The sequence below is a fragment of the Manduca sexta genome, chromosome 26 (assembly GCF_014839805.1).
Source record: "Manduca sexta isolate Smith_Timp_Sample1 chromosome 26, JHU_Msex_v1.0, whole genome shotgun sequence".
Taxonomy (NCBI): Eukaryota; Metazoa; Arthropoda; class Insecta; order Lepidoptera; family Sphingidae; genus Manduca; species Manduca sexta.
The window spans coordinates 1,077,809-1,096,342 of NC_051140.1; the positions used below are offsets into that span (position 1 = coordinate 1,077,809).

Below are 18,534 nucleotides of genomic sequence, written 5' to 3' on the forward strand. Positions count from 1 at the left end.
ACACTTTCTCCGCGAAAACAAAAAAAAAGGTCTACTGTCTCTTGGAGCTGTGAAACAATCAAACTTCTAAGCCAACGCAATCAAAAGATACGGCCGTTTATGTCGCAAATTTTCGAAACTCGCAAGGGAATCAAAACCTAAAGGGTACTTCCAGTCGACCTAGAATCTCGAACTTTGGCGTGAAGCAACGTCTTATAGAACAAATAAAGGAAAAATTGCGAAAAACGTAAATTTTATTTACATATAGTAAAAATATTTTTAATAATTTTAAAGTTACTACCCCTTTTCTCATGTACGCGTAGAGGTATTAAATTGAAATTCATATCAAATACTTAGGTCTATAATACCTTTAAGCTGTAACAAAATCAAACTTCTAAGTCAACGCAATTTATAATATTAATATAAAAGCACAAGCTAAACCGAGAAAATCTGTTTGGACTGCCAGCTAAAAAATGCGTCGCAATCCTCACCCATATTTAAATAAAAATACCATTCATTACGCGATTCAGCATCATGACCACTTAATTTTTTCTTTTCTCTATCGAAGTTTTGACTTCCGCATTAGATAATTTTAAAGCCGCAATATTTATTTCAATATAAATATCTCTTGCTTCGTTCGTGAATACTTACAAGAGCGGATCAACATTTCTAGGAAGTTGACACATTAGCAGATCGTGCTTATGCTACCAAGACTGCCTTTTTTTACGAGAAAAAAACGCTTTAACGCAACCACTTGAAGGTTAATGAAGCGGTTATGTTGGTTTCAATCTTACGCCCCAATGTCGACATTCGGGTATAGGTCGAGCGAGCACTGAACAGAGTTCAAAACCTTATTATACCCTATACAAACGCGGTGGTCTTCTTCGGCGCATACGAAACGGCCCCGGGGTATCTTGTTGCACTGAGATAGCTGCGTGGAACTGTGCCTGTGCTCCAAGACTCCACTGTTTACTATGGCCACACGTCATGCATTTATCTCCGAAGGGTTATGCAGAGGCGCAACCAGGGCACACATTTTTCGCCAAGTGTGTTCTGTCCCATGGTGTGATAGAGGCTAGCCTATCGCCATATTGGACACGAATTCCAGACTCCGGGCTGATACTGAGCAGAAAACTCAAATATCACTTTTCACGACCCGGGATTCGAACCCCGGGCCCCAGAGCACTGCACCGCGCATGCCGTACAACTACGCCACCGAGGCAATCTGATATTAGATGTTATTCAACTCACTTGCTCGGTTATTCTCTACTATAAAAAACTATTAAAAGGGCCATCGGTCTATCAGAACATTAGCAGGTAAGAACACTATTACGTATTTTTGATAAATTTTATATACAAATTACAATGTCAACAGAGAATATGGAAAATATGAGTTACAATATTTCGTTTCAGATGCCGTTTAAAGACATGAGCTTTCATAAAATCCTTAAGTTTAGATTTGCAAGAAAACTGGCAGAAGTCATCTTTCGCAACCGATTTTGATTTCGTATTGTGTAAACGCATCTCGAAGTTCTTAGCAGTATATTGCTGAGACAACTGATCTAAATTTAGCATTATATAGACTGTTTTTTGGAATTGAACGACAAGGGAAGTCTGTCAATAATTAATGATCATCTTGTTTGAATTGCAGAGTACTACTTATTACTTTCACCCTGAGACATCGCATAAAAGTCTCAGGACCTTTCAATAAATCAAAGTCACCTTTGAGCTAAATCTCAAGTAGACAATAATGTATTGAACTATTTATTCAACAAAGCGTAGACTGTCGTTTAAGAGCTAGTCAGCGTTCTTAAATGTACAAAATTCGGCTGTCAAAATCCATGACATATTGTTACTTAAGATATCATTTGAGTTGATGTTAATATGGGTTTAATAGAGACTATCTTAAGATGGCGACCGTAACTTAAAAGCGTCTCAACTGATATCGCAGCTGAGAGCAACTCTGAGATACATATATTAATACAGTCTTAAGAATGCAATATTCCTAAAATAGGAACCAAATAATACTTATAAACTGCTGCTTGGTGACAGAAATAAATAAACTAGTGGCTAATGCACTCTCGCATGCGAGAGACCTACCTACTTCAGTAAAATTTATTGACGTTTTGTTTTAGAGAAATGTTCCTTTGTTAATAAGGGTCAATTAAATGTGAAATTAAACGTTCATAGATAAAGTGCTTTATTCCATAACAATATTTCATACACAAAATATGTAATCGAATATAATACCTACATACCTAGTCATAAGCTAGAAAGTCCCTTGCCGGTGTGCGAAGGTATTTTTTCCTCGAACAGCTGACAGTCAGCTGTCGCGCACAAAAGAACAATGTATAAAGGGCATACGCGATGTATTCATGCCCTTAGAGTAATGGCGGAGTTGTCTTTTTGTACGTTCGCGTGCTGAATAAAGATCGCATCTCAACTCAGTTGGCAACAGGCAAGGTGCGAGCTGGAATGTCCCGGGTTCGAGGCCCGGAGATTTACAGCTGACGCCGGTGTTTCAGGCAGACTTTGTCATTATTATTTTCAGGTACTAGGGTAACAGGAGAAGTTGAGGGTTACTAGAATTAAGTACTACAGTCATAGCAGTATCCAGCGCCGTAGTTATGGAGGCGGTAAAAGGCGTGAAATAAAACCTTTAAACATATTCTAGGGAGAGGACTTGGGAGCTAAAAAAATCCCTGGAAAAAAAGGGTGCGAAATTATTACTTCGTCTCTCTTCAGTCTCTCGCCCGCTAGCTTGAAACAGATACATCCGCTCCAGGCGAAGGAACCCACGCCACTGGTACTATCTACTTAACCATGACACGTCACTTACAAAAGTCAGAGGTGCGTGCGCCGGGGTTAGAACACGCGACATCGTCTCGAGCAGGCCATTGCGCTCGTCAGAAGGCAATTTTTTATGTACATAGTGAATATGTACTAGAATGACTTTAATATCAGCTGTGTGTTATATACTGTCCCACGGACACGAGCCTTGTATAATATTGAGAGGGATTAGGCCTTGGTCCACCACGCTGGCTTAGCGCAGATTGGCAGACTTCGCATACCGTCAAAATTCTTATAGAGAACTTCTTAGGTATACAAGTTTCCTTATGTTTTTTTCCTTAAGCGATAATTCACGAAGAATACACACATAACTTTTGGAAAAGTCAAAGGTGGGTTTTGAACCTGCGGACATCCATCTCGGCAGTCCGTTCCGCTCTCAACTAGGCTATCAGCGCTTCTTATAACTTGTCCCTTTTTTTCTTTCAATATTAATTACATGATACTTGGCGAAAAGTGAGTACCTGCCTAGCCCTTCGGGGCTAAACGCGCGATGTGTAGACTACAAAGGTAAGTTTATTCATTGTGCAAACATTCTCAAAGGAAATTAATGTTAATAGTCGCGGTTCTCTAAAAAATTTTAGGTCAAAATATAGCATCGACTACACTCTAAAACGCCTGTCAACTTCCAACAAAGCCTTTACGGAGATTAGCCAGAACAAACAGACAAAAAACATGTTGAAATTTCGGTGCAAATAAACGTTTCATCCTTTATTTCAACATTACACATTTATTTAAATTTATATTCAGTAACAAACACAAAAAAACATACAGTCCAATTGAGAACCGCCTCCTTTTTTTGAAGTCGGTTAAAAAGACTATTAGAAACACAAGCATTTATTCTCAAATGGCATAAAATACGAAATTATAACGTTTGAGTCATCATAGAGGATGTAATTGGTCGTTTTTATATAGGTATCTCAGTGAGAACACGACTTGTGCAAGTTTCCCATTTGTCCAGGCTCCATTAGATATGAAACTTGATTTCTTTGTGTTTGCGGTTTCGACCACCTATGCCTCCATACCTACCTGCCCAGATACTTGTCTATACAATGCCTTACTCAGGTAACGCGATTCTCAAGAAATTTCTATACTTCAATTTGTTATTCTCGAGCGATCAGCTGATTCGTTCGACCATCTTTTGTGCAGTCAGCTGATTGTCAAAGACAGGTAACAGAACCTCTTTGCATAACTGAAAAAAAAAACTTTTGTGCAACACTGACTGGTTTGAAGAAAAATATATTTTATTTTGTCACTGTGGAGGTTTAAATTTCGTAAAATTTTGTTATGTTGGCATTATTGTAATTTCATGTATTTTTTTATATTTCAAATTGCAATACTGGCTGGTGGAGGTTTGGCAATATATACTGTATTTTAGTGACAAGGAGGTTGCATTTTGAAGGTTTTCCGACGGTTAGTGTTTTTTTCTCCGGATGATATAAGATTCGGGACTGCACGTGCATGCTTATAGAGAACAATAAAGAAGACAATATATTTGTCAGGGATTGCGTCAAGAATCAGCTGATTGTGGACCGTTGGGATTTGAAAGTTTCCTTGCATAGTTATATTATTTAAAACTTATGATTCCGTGTGGGAAAGGTCTTTTGGATATTTTACTTTATTCAATTCACTGATACACTACTGATCAATATATTTGTTTGGTGACTAACCTTTTTTGTTGTTAACTTTAATACTACTTAAGGTAAGGAACAAAATAACAATTATTTCGACTTCGTCCGCATGACAGGTTTTGCTGGATAGAAGTCCCGCTATATATTTTCATATAATATAAAGCCTATGACCTTTCCAGGGTTTCAGACTGTCTTCATACCAAATATCATCGAAATCAGGTCGGTAGTTATTGTGCTTATCGCGTTCAGACAGACGTGGCTGGGAGACTTTGTTTTTAAATAAAGTCACAGGCAAGAAAAATTCGCAATTTCGTTTACATGGACGACATAATTATTGCAGTTAATTTTAATTTAAAAATCAAACAATCCAATTTGGAAATAAAACTATGGAACCAATCTGGAAGTAAATTTTTTCAAATAAAAAAAGATTTTTCGAATTCGGTTATAAATGACTGAGTTCTGAGGAAAAAACATAAAAAAATACTCATTGAATTGATACCTTCAATTTTATTTAAGTCGGTTAAAAATGAGTCAAACTTCCTATTAGGCAAAGTGGCATTTCATTGTCTCTGCCTACCCTATAAGATAGAGTGCACATGAAATATAAAAATAAATAGAGAAAAATAAAACTAATAAATAGTACACAAATGTATAAATCCACTATGGATACGGCATATCAAAGGGCTGCACAATTAACCCAACCAAAGACGGCGGAACAATGTACAATGCGAATTCCAACCTTATTCTGTGTCAATAGATGTCCATTTTATGCAAATCGATTGTGTAGCTGTAATTACTGGCTATTATAGGACATAAACATCTTTCAGATCGACGGGGGCTGTACAATGGCTTACAGTGCTTCCGAACTAAGGTCAGGAGGCCCTAATCCGCGGAAGGGGGGAATCCGTCTTTTTGTGATAGGTTTGATAGCCATATTGGTAAAAAAGACAAGAAATCCCCTTTTTAACCCAAAAAGTAGGAGGTTCTCAATTAATAATTGTATGTTTTTTTTTGTATGTCACACAATTACTCCGCTAATTGGGGACCGATTTACATAATTCTTTTTTAGTTCGACAGGAGATACTTCTGATGTGATCCCATAGTCAGCGAGTCAGGATCTGATGCTACCTTTCTATTAAATCGCCCGTAATCGCATCGGATTCGCCCCCATAGAATAAGACGTTATATGATGGCATAGTCAAGTATACCTACATTTTTCATTGTATAAAAAAAAGGAAATCAAAATTCAAAAAGCTTCGTTTTCAAAGAGATAAAATAAGTAAACGAGTCACAAGTGTCCGCGGGGATAGACAGAAACGTCATGAGGATTTCGTCAAGGAATTTATTGTTTTTCGTAAAATACTAGCACTGCATATAGCCATAGGAAACTTATTATTTACAAATATTTTGTTTGACTTGGTAATCAAAACTCTACTAAGTTATGACATCCTGGTGTATCATATTCATTAGCTATAATTCTAAGCATTAAATTTGAATTCGAAATTCGAATTATGAAGCTTACTTGAATTCACAGATGGTAGTGATTAAATCCTAAACTCCACCATCTTTATGTGACCCTAGTAACAATAGCGCCAAATAATAGTCTGCCTTTATACTCTTTGTAATAAAGTGTATATCTATATATACAAAAATGAATCCCTATTTCCCCTGGTCACGCCATCACGCGTGAACGGTTGGAGCAATTTCACATTTTTTTTTGTTGTGTTTGTTATTGTCAGGAGAAGGTCCTTATAAAAGAAAAAAATCTAAAAATTGCGCGGAAAATTAGAAAATTTAAGAAAACTTAACGAAAATATATTTTTATATAACTGTCAATTGTTTGAAAAAACTGTCAGCGATTGACAGAATGCACGCTGCAAATTCATAGTTAAGACGGGACAATGTCTGTTGGTTTAGCTAGTAAATAAATAAATAGCAGAATGAACTAAACCCAAAACAATGACTAACATGAATCAAATTGACCAAATCTCTCACTTATTAGATTCCAATTAGATTCATTAGTGTTCAGTTTGCAGTAGTGAGGAAATTTGTGTGTGTCGTTCTGGTTAACATTTATTATGAAATGAAAGGAGTATGGAACTGGTTAAGTCTGATTCTGATTTATTTCCCTACTACCGACCATATTATTATGGTGTTATCATCTGTTTGAAAGTGACTTTAAAGGTAATGGAATAAAGTCTATTATCTAAAAATTTTGACTGCATGACATTACAGGGGTTATTTAGATAATAATGTAAACCATCTGACACTATTAAAACAATTCTTTTGTGTATATTTGTTATCAGCTGTCCAGGAATGGTAGTATGTTGTGGAGGATGTCCTGTTTGATAAATAAAAAATGAGAACAAATCTTTGAACAAACCGTGGGAATTATTTATTAAAACTGATAGAATTATATTAAAGTTTGTGTAGTTATTGTAGTTGTTTGAGGTTTTAAGCTGCCAAGTACTCAAGTTCCTACTATACTTGTATAGAATAAGAGTAGATTTAAATATCAAAATTGTTCAGTTGCTTATGTAAGATTGTCCAAAACATCCATAAAGGGTTGCAAGCGCTTAAAGTGCTCACCTGAAAGACCAATGTTTGTATAAGCCAGCTCTTGTCAGGCTGACAAAAGTATGTCATGTGAAAAAAGGGTCCAGAAATCTTTACAAACTAACAATAATTTTAACTTATTAATATGATAAACGAGAAATTTGTGGAAATGTTTGCATTTTGTTAAAAGTAAGCATAGAAACAGCTGAACGATTTAGGATAGAATTTGACATACAGGTAGACAATCATATTTATCCTGGTAATTTGCTTCAATATTTTTATCTTCATTACTCTTTAGAAGATGTGGAAACAATCAGAACCAACAACTCCAGAGTTCCAGGAGATTTTTTTTAATGCAGTTTATTTCAGAGTGTTTATTAATTTGTTGATTAATAAGCTCTTAATATACCTATTACTTCGAAAAGTATTAATTAACATGGGATGTTCATATCATCAAGACACCATACCGAGGAAACTGACCTAATGTTTTGAACATATACTAGTTAAAGAGCCATGGTACATACTATGTGTTAACCATCTATCAAATTCTTTCCATTCAACTCTCACTCGAGGTTATGATTTTGTTTACCAACCTAGTGCATGAATAAAACTAATCAGATGATCAATTTCAAGGAGTCGTTCACATCAAACACATTGACCCGAACATCCATCAAGGTTCAGCCAAGAGCCGGCACGCGCAATTTCCCGCTTCACAACGCCAACACCTTACAAGTACTAACAGAATCTATAAATTGTACTCACCAGGCATAGCGCTGCCAGTCTGCCCCATTTTCGGCAATTAACACCACTAATTATCGTTCAAACACTGTGCAAACACAATCTATATCCTCGTAACACTATGTACAGACATATTAACGTCGACCTATGAACTCCACGAGTCTCGATATTTTAAATCAATTAATAATCACACGTATGAAACAAGCCATGTCCCATTGTTTACATTAATTACAAACAATATGATTCAACATTTGTTTTATATAAATTTTGTTTATGTTTATACTGCACGCGGTTTTTTTCACATTATTGCTTTTGTTTGATGTTTTTACGGTATTTGTAAAAAATTACAATTCGTGTCATGGATTTGACAAGCACATTCCGATAAGAATTTTTGTACTCGGATACGTTCTGCAATTATGCAAAATATGTTTGCAATAATTATAGCAACAATTGTTTTTTTTACTTTGATCTTATTCTTTCTATTTAATTATTTTTAATTAGAGACAACAATGTTAGGTGCTATAATAGAAAACTATACTTTACAATATTATAAAAATTGTTGAATGATGATTCCGATTCTGTAATCTTTGCGTTATCCAAAAATAAAATCAAACTAATAATTGTGTATTTGAATCGATTAAGTTATGAGAATAAAAATTTCACTTCGTGAGACCCTCGGGGAAAGGATGCATAGAAACTGATCATAACATAAAAAAAAACTTATACTTTTTATAATCGATACAATTATGAATGTATCAAACGTATCCCTATACCCAAAGCAGTTGACATTTCTATCGTAACGTTATTTTGAAATTTGACCAAACAATCGCAAAAAGAATATAAGAAAGTTTATTACAATTTGTTATGACCTAAGAAATCCTAAAAATGTGGAATAATTCAATCGTGAGTGAAAAGAAAAAAGCTTTATTGTCACACAAACAGAAGGTCCTCGAAGAAATAAAGTACTACGAGAAGAGAATTGAAGATGAGCGGAACAAGGGCAAAATAGAGTATTATGTGGATGATGCTAGGTAAACCGTTCAATTCACTAAATAGATTTAATATTCAATATATAACAAACGAGTCCTTCTAATGTGGTAAATAACAATACAAATTCAGACGATTCTTTTGGGCCTAAAATTCATTAAAATTCTGTATTTTCCAATACCCATTATGATACAAGTAAATTTTAATAGTGTAAACGCTTGGCGTCGGCTTTAATTTCTTACAATTTGCAGAATTGTGTTATTTAGCTTTAATTTTAGGTTATAAAGGCAAAGGAATATAATTACTCAGCCAATAAATTCTCATTTCAGTTCAGATTCCGATGATGATCTCTGCCTGTCTATAGAGCAGGGGCATTCCTTAACACAGCTGAAGCTTGAACAATCTAAGTTGAGGACTTGTCTCCAAGCTACACATGAGCTGACGAGTTTACAAATACTGCAATCTGAAGTTAATATTATTGTAAATGAACCTGTGACCACTGGGTAAGTGTTTTGTGTGATATAGTATATGGGTTCAAATCTTGAACCTCCATTATTTTTTTCTACAAATATAAAAATTTTAAAGTTGATTTCTCATTATTTCAAGCAAACTCGGTTTCAGACTGCATCAGCACTGTATTTGTGCATGCACGGTACAGCATCAATTTGAGCTCAAGTTTTGTATCCCAGGTTGGGCAGTGCCTGAATTTTTCTGTTCAGTATCAGCTTGTATTTTGGAGTTTGTGCCAGATATGGCAATAGGTTTGGCTAATACCGCATCGCAAAAACTAGGTGTACTGGTTGCAGTTTCACCTACATCTTTGGTGTGGTGTGACATAATAAGTAAACCCAGAAACAGTTGAAGTTTGACATAAAAAAAAAATAATAAGAGTGTTATGAGTACATTTTATCAGTATACAAATTTAAAATTGTAATGCTGAATATCATTATTAGAGAACCATGTAACCTGCACATTATTTCTGTTTCTGTTTTGTAAAGTTATGTGTGCAGTCTGTGAATTATCGCTTGCTTTAACAGTGAAGGAAAACATTGTGAGGTCATCTGCATACCACCAAAATTCTCATAGAGGTTTTTGGGGATATGTGGAGTCTGCCAATCCCCACTAGACCAGCATGGTGGACTAAGGCCAAATTTCTTTCATTAGTAGAGGAGGCCCATGCTCAGCAGTCAGACTGTAAACTATGTTTAACAAAGTTTGGTTTGTGTGATGTACAAATTTGTCACAGTGAGGTCTCATATTTATAAATGACTAGCTTTTGATCGCGGCTTTGCCTGCGTGAAGGACTTTGCCATTATATTTTTGTTTCCGACTTACTTGATATGTATCGTTATATTATGACCAAATTACACAAAATCACTATACATTGTAGCCTATATGTTATTCTGATGTATAACCAATATTACTGTAAAGTTCATCCAAATCTGTTCAGTGTTTTTTGTGAAAGAGGAACAAACATACATACATCCTTACGTCCATCCTCACAAACTTTTGCATTTATAATATTAGTAAGATTTATTTATCAACTAATATTTACAGAGAGCCACCAGTGAAACAGCCCGGCACATGGCGAGAAGTGACTGCAGAGTGTCGAATAGATCTTGTGCCGTTCTCCATTACATTCTACGCTCACAAATCTGTAAGTTATATTTAAAGTAATTAATGAAATTATTTCACTCTAAATGCTGTTCACTTGCAACAACCCAGAAATAAGATCAAAATGAATTATATTTTACAAAAGCAAACTGACACCTGTGAAATTAGAAAACTAAGCAAACTGATAATTAGAATTGCAATTAGAAAAAAATTGTATTTGTAAAAACAGAGATAGACATTATTATTTTGGAATTTAATTACCTCTTCATATTTGTAAAGAATTATAAGAATGAGTTATTAACATATTTTTTTCATGATCTAGAAATGTAATAGCGCTATTTGTATATTTCTGAAATCATGTATATTTTTTATTAGTGGGTCTGACAGAAGTCCTGCCTCAGACCCCATTTTATGTAAACTACCTTTCATCTTTTGGTCTCGACAACATATTCTTATCAGGTCCAAATTTATCCTATGATTCAAGCTGGAACTAACTAAACTCTTAAAAAAAACATCTATGAAAGGTTAGTTGACTGGAGATCAGTGTGTACAAGAAAATATCCACAGTAAAATATCACTCAAATTGCCAACCTTTTCCATTGATTTTTCAATTTTATTGACACAAACCTTGTTCTGATAATTAGGAACATAACAAAAAAAAATTTGTCAATTCGGTTGAACCATTCTCAAGTGATGACATACACATGACTTACATACATGTGGCAACTGATTTTTATTCATATAGTTATATTTGTTTATGGGCGGTCGTATCGCTTACCATCAGGCGAACGGCAAGCTCGTCTCGTCGGTCAAAGATAAAAAAAAAAAAAAATTGTGCTCATGATATTTCCAGAACGCAAAGTTCGGCGCGACGTCGTACCGCGGCTTAAACGTTGTGCTGGTGAAAGCAGCTCATGAAGCTGAGCTGTCGGCATCCGTGTTGCCTACCCTTTTGAGGCCCAGTGATGCTGTCCAGGTATGACCTTTCTCTATCATTTCATAGCTAGTGTAGGAGACTCAGAATAGAGTATAATGACTGTGAAATATTTTTTGTAGGAAAGAATTATAGGAGTTTTATTGTAATGACATATTAATGTGACTACAAAAGCACACAGAAGCACTTTTAAAGCCGTTGATCCTGCACCTGATCTCTCCCCAGGCATGTCGAATTGCCATCTCACCAGACTATAACAGTGAAGGAACAGGGAGTGCTTGTGTATGCGCACACACCCACTATAATATCTACTGTGTGGCTGGTCTCCGTTGAGATCGGCTAGGAGGAATTCATTCAATGTGACTGCCTCGGAGGCGTGTTAAACCGCTTTGAGTTCGTGGGATCGATAAACTGATCCTGCGTGGCTGTCATATTAAGTTTTCTGCTCAGTTTCAGCCTGGAGACTGGAATTCATGTCCAATGTGGCGCTAGGCTCGGATATCATGGGATAGAATACGCATAGTGAAGGGTGCGTGTCCTGATCGCTCCCTTGAACTCATGGGTAGCTTGAATAATGTAACCTCATATTAAAGAGTTTACTACATTAATTGAATCCCTCCTAGCCGAATTTCGGCCTCGGCGGCCAATCTCAACGGAGATCAGCCAGGTACGCAGGAGATATAGTGCACAAGTGCATATAATGCATTACACAGGTGCACTCTCTGTTCTTTCACTCTCATAGTTCGGTGAGACGACAATCCGACATGACCGGAGAGAGATCAGGCGCTGGACCAACGGCTTCACGTGCTTTCCGAGGCACGGGGGTATCACACCGCCAACTTCCTGACTCCGAGCTGCGACTGAGTAATTTTTAAGATGGAAAAACCCAGTCACAATTATTTTGGCCCGACCCGGGAGTCGAACCCAGGACCTCAGCGCGGCAGTCGTACTTGTACCGTGTACACTTACAACTACGCCACCGAGACAGTCAACTACTACACTACATACTACTAACTACTACTACATTAATTAGTATCTAATTAGCCCTCTGTCTTCACTCAAAAGGGTACATAGCTTATGCCCATGCTGTACCAGACGGTCTTAAATATTGTCTATAAGTTATTACTAAATTGGTAATTGTTGTAGATACTAAGAAGTTATGCGGAGGCCTATAGATCTCGTCGCAGCACTCTCGCTTGTCTGGCGAAAAAATATGCGGACTCATTGTATATGGAACCTTTGGTGAGTTCAAAATTTTAAAAAATATAGTATTCAATTTCAGCCAGAGGTGTGTGCCCTGGGGATTTGAACCTGCGGACATTCGTCTCGGCAGTCTATTCCACACCTTTCTAGGCTACTCATAATCGCAATCAACGTGTATTCTATGTGAATTATCGTTTGCTTTAACGGTGAAGGAAAACATCATGAAGAAACCTGCATACCTGAGAAGTTCTCTATAGGAATTTTGAGGATATGTAAAGTCTACAAAGGAAAGGAAATAATCCGTAGTTACTTAATTTTATATAACACAATATTGAGACTAGCAAGTCTTGCATCTGAAGATAAGTGCTGTGTTATAATATTCATAGTAGAAAAATCAAAAATACACTTTTAGTCAAGGCACTTGCTATGTTAGTTTATATTTTTTGCATCACACACAGTTTTTGTATAGGAACAGTAAAATTGACCTCATTGTACCTGATGGTAAAGACTGCAGTTCAAATTGTGTCGAATAACAATATGATCTCTCGTCAATCGACTAAAGTATGTCCATCTAAATTCGCAGGTGGAAGGCGGTTACCTGCTGAAGTGCGGGAACCTCTTGCAAGTGGCGTGGCGATTGGAGAACAAGTGGTCGCCGCTAGCTCCATTCTACCATCGCATGAAGTTCGACCTCGAGTATATGGGTGAGTTGTTTATGCTTTCTGAATGCCTGGTACTTGTCTAGCTTATATATATTGGGGCGTACAATATAGCAGTCATATTAAACAAGGATTTGCTCAGATGAGCCACTGCGTTCACATGTTTGCTGGTGGTAGGATATATTTTATATCCGCCCGGATAGCGACCACTATACATAAGGTGTTAAAACACGTCGTCGTGGTCCACGTAAGTGTGTCGTGTTCCGGGACCAGCCTGTGTATATCCGGTTCCAACAGGCCGGCAGAATTGTGTCGACTGTCGAGTGGTAATCATCTCTCGTCAAACTGGCATTTATATTGGTCAAATTGATATGTGTTGCATGAACGGAAAGAATGGGAACAACTAGATTTGTGGTCAGTATTATTGTTTTTAACACTTGAGTTTATAAAATGTATGTTTCCTTCCTTTTAATTCCATTATTTTATAATTCCAGAGGAGAAATACATCAACATCATAACTCAGTGCCACAAACAACTATCAGATCCCACAATATCAACGGACGAAAGGTCGCTTCTCCTTTCGAAGATCATTGCAACTTGCCTAGAGGCTAATCCAGTGTCAGAGAGTGCTGAGTCTGACCGGGATTCCAGGGTGCCCAAGCGCAGGGCCACATTGGATCAAGAGATTGAGGAACCGGAGAATAAAAAGAAGAAGGAAGTAATGGCACCACCTAGGAGCTTGCCCAAAAAGGCAAAAGTTACTAAAGCTGTGTCTAAAAATAGTAGATCCAATGATGATGCCAGAAATAAAGATATGGCAGGTAATCTAGACGCTGATAAAGAAAATGAAAATAGTAATCTTATGGGGAATACCAAAACTGTTACAACTAAAAATGTTGGTAGTCGTGAAAGTGTTGTTAGTGGCTCCAAAACTGGTCAGAAGACACTTGAGAAAGCTTCAAAAAATGCCTCCAGCACTAAAAGCGTTGATGTGGCAAAGGAAAATAATATAGAAAATACTGTAACTGATCCAAAAATTAAAAATAAACAACCAAATAGTGCACCACAAACTAAAAACCTTGAAATACAATCTGATACTGCTGACAAAGTAATTGAAAAGTCGCAGTCTGTCAAAAAAACTGCGATGAAAGATAAATCTAAAAAAGTATCAGAAAAAGATAAAGCCGCAACTGAATCTAATAAAAAAACTAGTAAGGATGCAGTAGGAACAAAAGGTATTAAACCGGATGCACAAGTCGATCCAATGAGTAATAAAAAAAAGCATAGTGTCACCAAAAATATTGCTAATGATGCTAAAGTAGAAAAAAGTGCAAGTAAAAAAACCAGTAAAGTTTCTGAAAAAAGTCCCGAAGGCCAGTCTAGTGACAATGCTAATGAAAATATTGTAAGTGCAAAAAATAGTAATAAAGTGAAAAAACCTGTCACAAATAAGAAACTTAGCAAAGAAAATACACGTGCAAACAACGCCCAAACTGTCCAATCTAGTGGGAAAGGGAAGAAAGTAGTAACTAACACTACAGAAAAGCCTCAACATAAAGATTCGGCGCAGAAAGTCGTAGAAAAGAATGTAAACAATAAAATCAAAGATAACATAGCAGACATTGCGAAGAAAGTTACTAATGTTAAAAATGTTGATAGTGTAAAAGACGAAATGCCTATTAAAAGAATTCTTCATAATAGTAACGATCCAATAATAAGCCAAACAGAGCCATACGATATTGAAGATCCCGCAATAATGCAAGCAGTAACTCAACCAAATGATGTTGTACCTGCTAAAACTAAAAAAATAATTAATAATCTGCAGGACAAAAATAATGTAAACAATAAAATTGCAACTATCAAAGCTTCTAACAATAATCCTAAAAATAGACAGCAATCGACAGAAAAGAAAGATGGTGCATCTGTCAAGTCTAAAAGTTCTAATGTAGAAAAAGTTAGTAACAAGAAAACCGTTGGTGACGATAAAGCAGAAAAACTTACTAATAAAAAAATTGTTGCCAGTGACAAAAATAAAGTTATCAAAAACACAAATGCAAATAATTTGACTGAAAAAGAAATAAATAATCAAAAACCCAAGTCACAGGACATTAACAGTGACAATATGAAAGAATCGGATTACACAAAGAAATCAGTGTTGCCTTTGCGCATGCAGAATCATTTGAAAATGACGCGCAAATCGATCGGCAACATCAAAGCTTCCGCGGCGAAGGAAAATGGCGTGAATATAAAATCTAAGATACCCCAGAAGAAACTGTCGCCTCTAAATGAAAATGTTATGAAGAAAAATCCACTGAGGATGAGTCCAAGTAAGTTTGTGTATTAATATTTTTATAGAATAATTTGCTTCAGTGGCGTAGTTGTATTGTAGTAGGACTGCAGGGCTGAGGTCTCGGGTTTCATTTCCAAGGGAAAAATTAGTTTTTGTATTCAGTTTGGAGTCTGGAATTTCTGCTCGATATGGCGATAGGCTCGCTCTTTTAACATGGGAAGCAATACCTATCACATCATGGGACGGAATATACGGCCTAAAATGGGTTGCACCCGTTGTGTGTCTACCTATCATGGAATATACGGCCTAAAATGGCTTGTACTAGTTGTGCGTCTACCCATATTTTCGGGGATAAAAAGCGTGAATGTGTGTGTGTTGTGTATGTGCAGAATAGTTGTGCTATCTCGAATAATACATGTGTTTTATAGAACACTGATATCTATGAGCAGGTTTATTGTTTTTTTGTCTGCTTGATTGCAGAAAGCCTAAATATACATAAAAGCCATGTCCTACTCTATCTCTCTTTTTTTGACGTTTTCTTTAATTTACTAAGTTTTAGCAATATACCTAATCCCATAATATTTTTTTTTATTGAAGACCATTGGGTCCCTGTTTCCGGCTTTAATTTTAGAATTAAAAATGCCACTTTGACCTCTATAATTTTAAGTAAATTGCCTTCATATCGATATCTGGGCATGACTTAGGTTACAATATATACAACTATCGGGTGTATTATTAACGTTTCATTGTTAATTATAACTTTTTCAGGACACATGGCTGCTACATTCAACAGCACGTCCAGTTCGGTGAAGCAGAGCGCTCAGAAATCTACCACCAACATACCTCGTAAGTATTCATAAGTCATTACTAGGTGATAAGTGTCTTACATATCAAGGTTTATGAGGCGTGCCAGCTGGTGTATCATCGCAAAGTCCCTGAATAGCAAATGTGAAATGATGAAGAATAATTAAAATTGTGACTGGGTATTTGCCATCTTAAAAATTACTCAGTCGCAGTTAGGATTCACGAAGTTGGTGTGATACCTCCGTGCCTTAAAATGCATCTTTAGCCGTTGGTCCTGCGCCTGATCTGTCTCCGGTCATGTCGGATTGTCTCACCGGACTATGAGTGTGTAGGAACAGAGAGCGCTTGTGTATTGCACACATTAGTGCACTATAATATCTCTTGCGTTGGCTGATCTCCGTTGAGATTGGAAGCTGTTGCCGAAATACGGTTAGGAAGGGATTAGTGTATCACCGAAGTGTGTCAAACTAGCAAATTTGTTGTAATGCAAGGTTATGAGCAGTATACTTACTGTTGTTTATAGGTTGTTATGGTGTCTACCATCAGAGAAGCAAGTTGCTTGTCTTATTGAAGTGTATAAACAATGCGATCAAGGAATTCTAACTGTGTGTTTATTTTAAGATTCTTCTGTCAGATAGCCATCGTCTTTATTAATCCCCAATAGATAAAGAAGGGTGTTATAAGTTTCAGGTGTGAGTTTATGTTTGTGTGTTTATGGCATCATAGCTTCCAAAAGAATTGACCGAATTTGATGTTGTGTTTCTTGTTTGAAAGCTGATGTGATCGAGATAGTTCTTAGTAATAATTTCAATTTTATGAAAATCAGCTTTTATTATTTTACTAATAATAAAATGTATGTTTATTTTTCCAGGGTTAGCGAAGCCGATGATGAAAGCAAAGTGACAGAAGTTTGATCTGGTTTCCAGTATATTTGTTTTTGTAGCAGGACTACAAACAGTTGCAGGTGATTGTGTATATTTTAGGTATTGGTAATTGGAACCACCGAAATTAAGTGTAATTATAAACAGACTTACTTATAAACTTGTTTTAGCGTTAAGATGTGGTTAAGAATAGGGAACCGGCCTATGTTTGATTTTGTTTATTATTCTATATGTAATGGTTAATAATACGAAAAAAAGCACTCCTTCGAAAACTGCATAAAAATTGGTTAAAAAATGGGCTAGTAATTCATATTTCAAATATTGTAATGTGCAGAAGTGGGCGCGTTTTGGGGATATCGCTTCATCTCTTTCTTTTGCACGCGTCGTAATTCCCGATGACGTCACATGTGGATATTTCGTCTCTTTTCTGTTTCTTGTTAATTACCCCTTCCACCGAAATTCAAAGACTTATAACTTGTTGATTTTTTACCGGATTTTACTAATTCCTTTTGTGTTATAATTTATATAACGTAAATATTTTATAATAGTAAAGAACAAAAATGAGTCCGGTACCCTATTGCTTAAATAGCTGTCAAAAACATCACCGGTGTCCTACTTTAAACCTTATTAAGAGGCAAGATGGCGGTTTTGACTTACAGCTGATCGTGTAAATTTGTGTTTTAAGTTAGCATAACTTTGCGATTTTTTTATAAGTAAGACTGTAAGTTAACAATGGAAACTTAAATGTTATATTTTGTTAATAATAAAATGTGCTTAATTCTACTTTTCTTTCAATAATGAGTAATGTTATTCATGTTTATTATCAATGTTTCTGAGCAGTGTAATACCATGGTGTGATGTTTCTTGCAAAACTTTCCTTTAAAGGCTTCGAAGTTAAAAATAACTGTTAATTTGTAAATATTTTAATGATAATGTTAATAAATAATTTTAATAAAATATTGACAATATACAAACTTATTTATTTCTAGCTTTTCCTTGCAAACAATTCCGTCATACATTATTGTTGCTAACTTTAACCGTTTACGCAGCGCACGCAACAGAACATCACACAAGGAATAGATTTTCCCCATTTTTGCATCGTTTTTCATTGACGCTTCCCTCATATTGGTCAAAGCGTGACGTTATGGTCCTATAGCCTTTCTCCATAAATAGGCTATCCAACACTAAAATAATTTTTCAATTCGAACCAGTAGTTCCTGAGATTAGCGCGATCAAACAAACTCTTGAGCTTCATAATATAGATTATTGCTTCGGCGTCATGTTCATGCAGTGTCGGGGCCTTGAAGGGTTTGCAGATTACAGGGTCATTTTGACATTGCGTTACTAAATGAAACCACATACTTATCTACTGGAAAACAACGCTTTACAATAAGTAACTTGAGCTGTAGAT

The 18,534-nt window shown here is 36.1% G+C and overlaps 2 protein-coding genes across 2 annotated transcripts in view; one reads left to right on the plus strand and one right to left on the minus strand.

The window, feature by feature from the left end:
* Window positions 1-8,103, minus strand: part of LOC115447154 (protein neuralized) — a 48,832-nt gene extending 40,729 nt beyond the window's left edge. Inside the window, exon 1 of the mRNA XM_030174123.2 lies at window positions 7,776-8,103. Within this exon, the coding sequence (XP_030029983.1) occupies window positions 7,776-7,803 (28 nt within the window). The 5' untranslated portion in view covers window positions 7,804-8,103. The remainder of the gene's footprint in view (window positions 1-7,775) is intronic.
* Window positions 8,104-8,507: 404 nt separating this feature from the next.
* Window positions 8,508-17,466, plus strand: LOC115447161 (uncharacterized protein MAL13P1.304). The gene is made up of 9 exons (XM_030174133.2): window positions 8,508-8,782; window positions 9,068-9,241; window positions 10,296-10,395; window positions 11,206-11,328; window positions 12,433-12,528; window positions 13,073-13,193; window positions 13,643-15,475; window positions 16,207-16,284; window positions 17,114-17,466. Exons 1-9 carry the CDS (start codon window positions 8,637-8,639, stop codon window positions 17,143-17,145), a joined length of 2,703 nt encoding a protein of 900 aa, XP_030029993.1. The 5' UTR covers window positions 8,508-8,636; the 3' UTR covers window positions 17,146-17,466.
* Window positions 17,467-18,534: the final 1,068 nt, after the last annotated feature.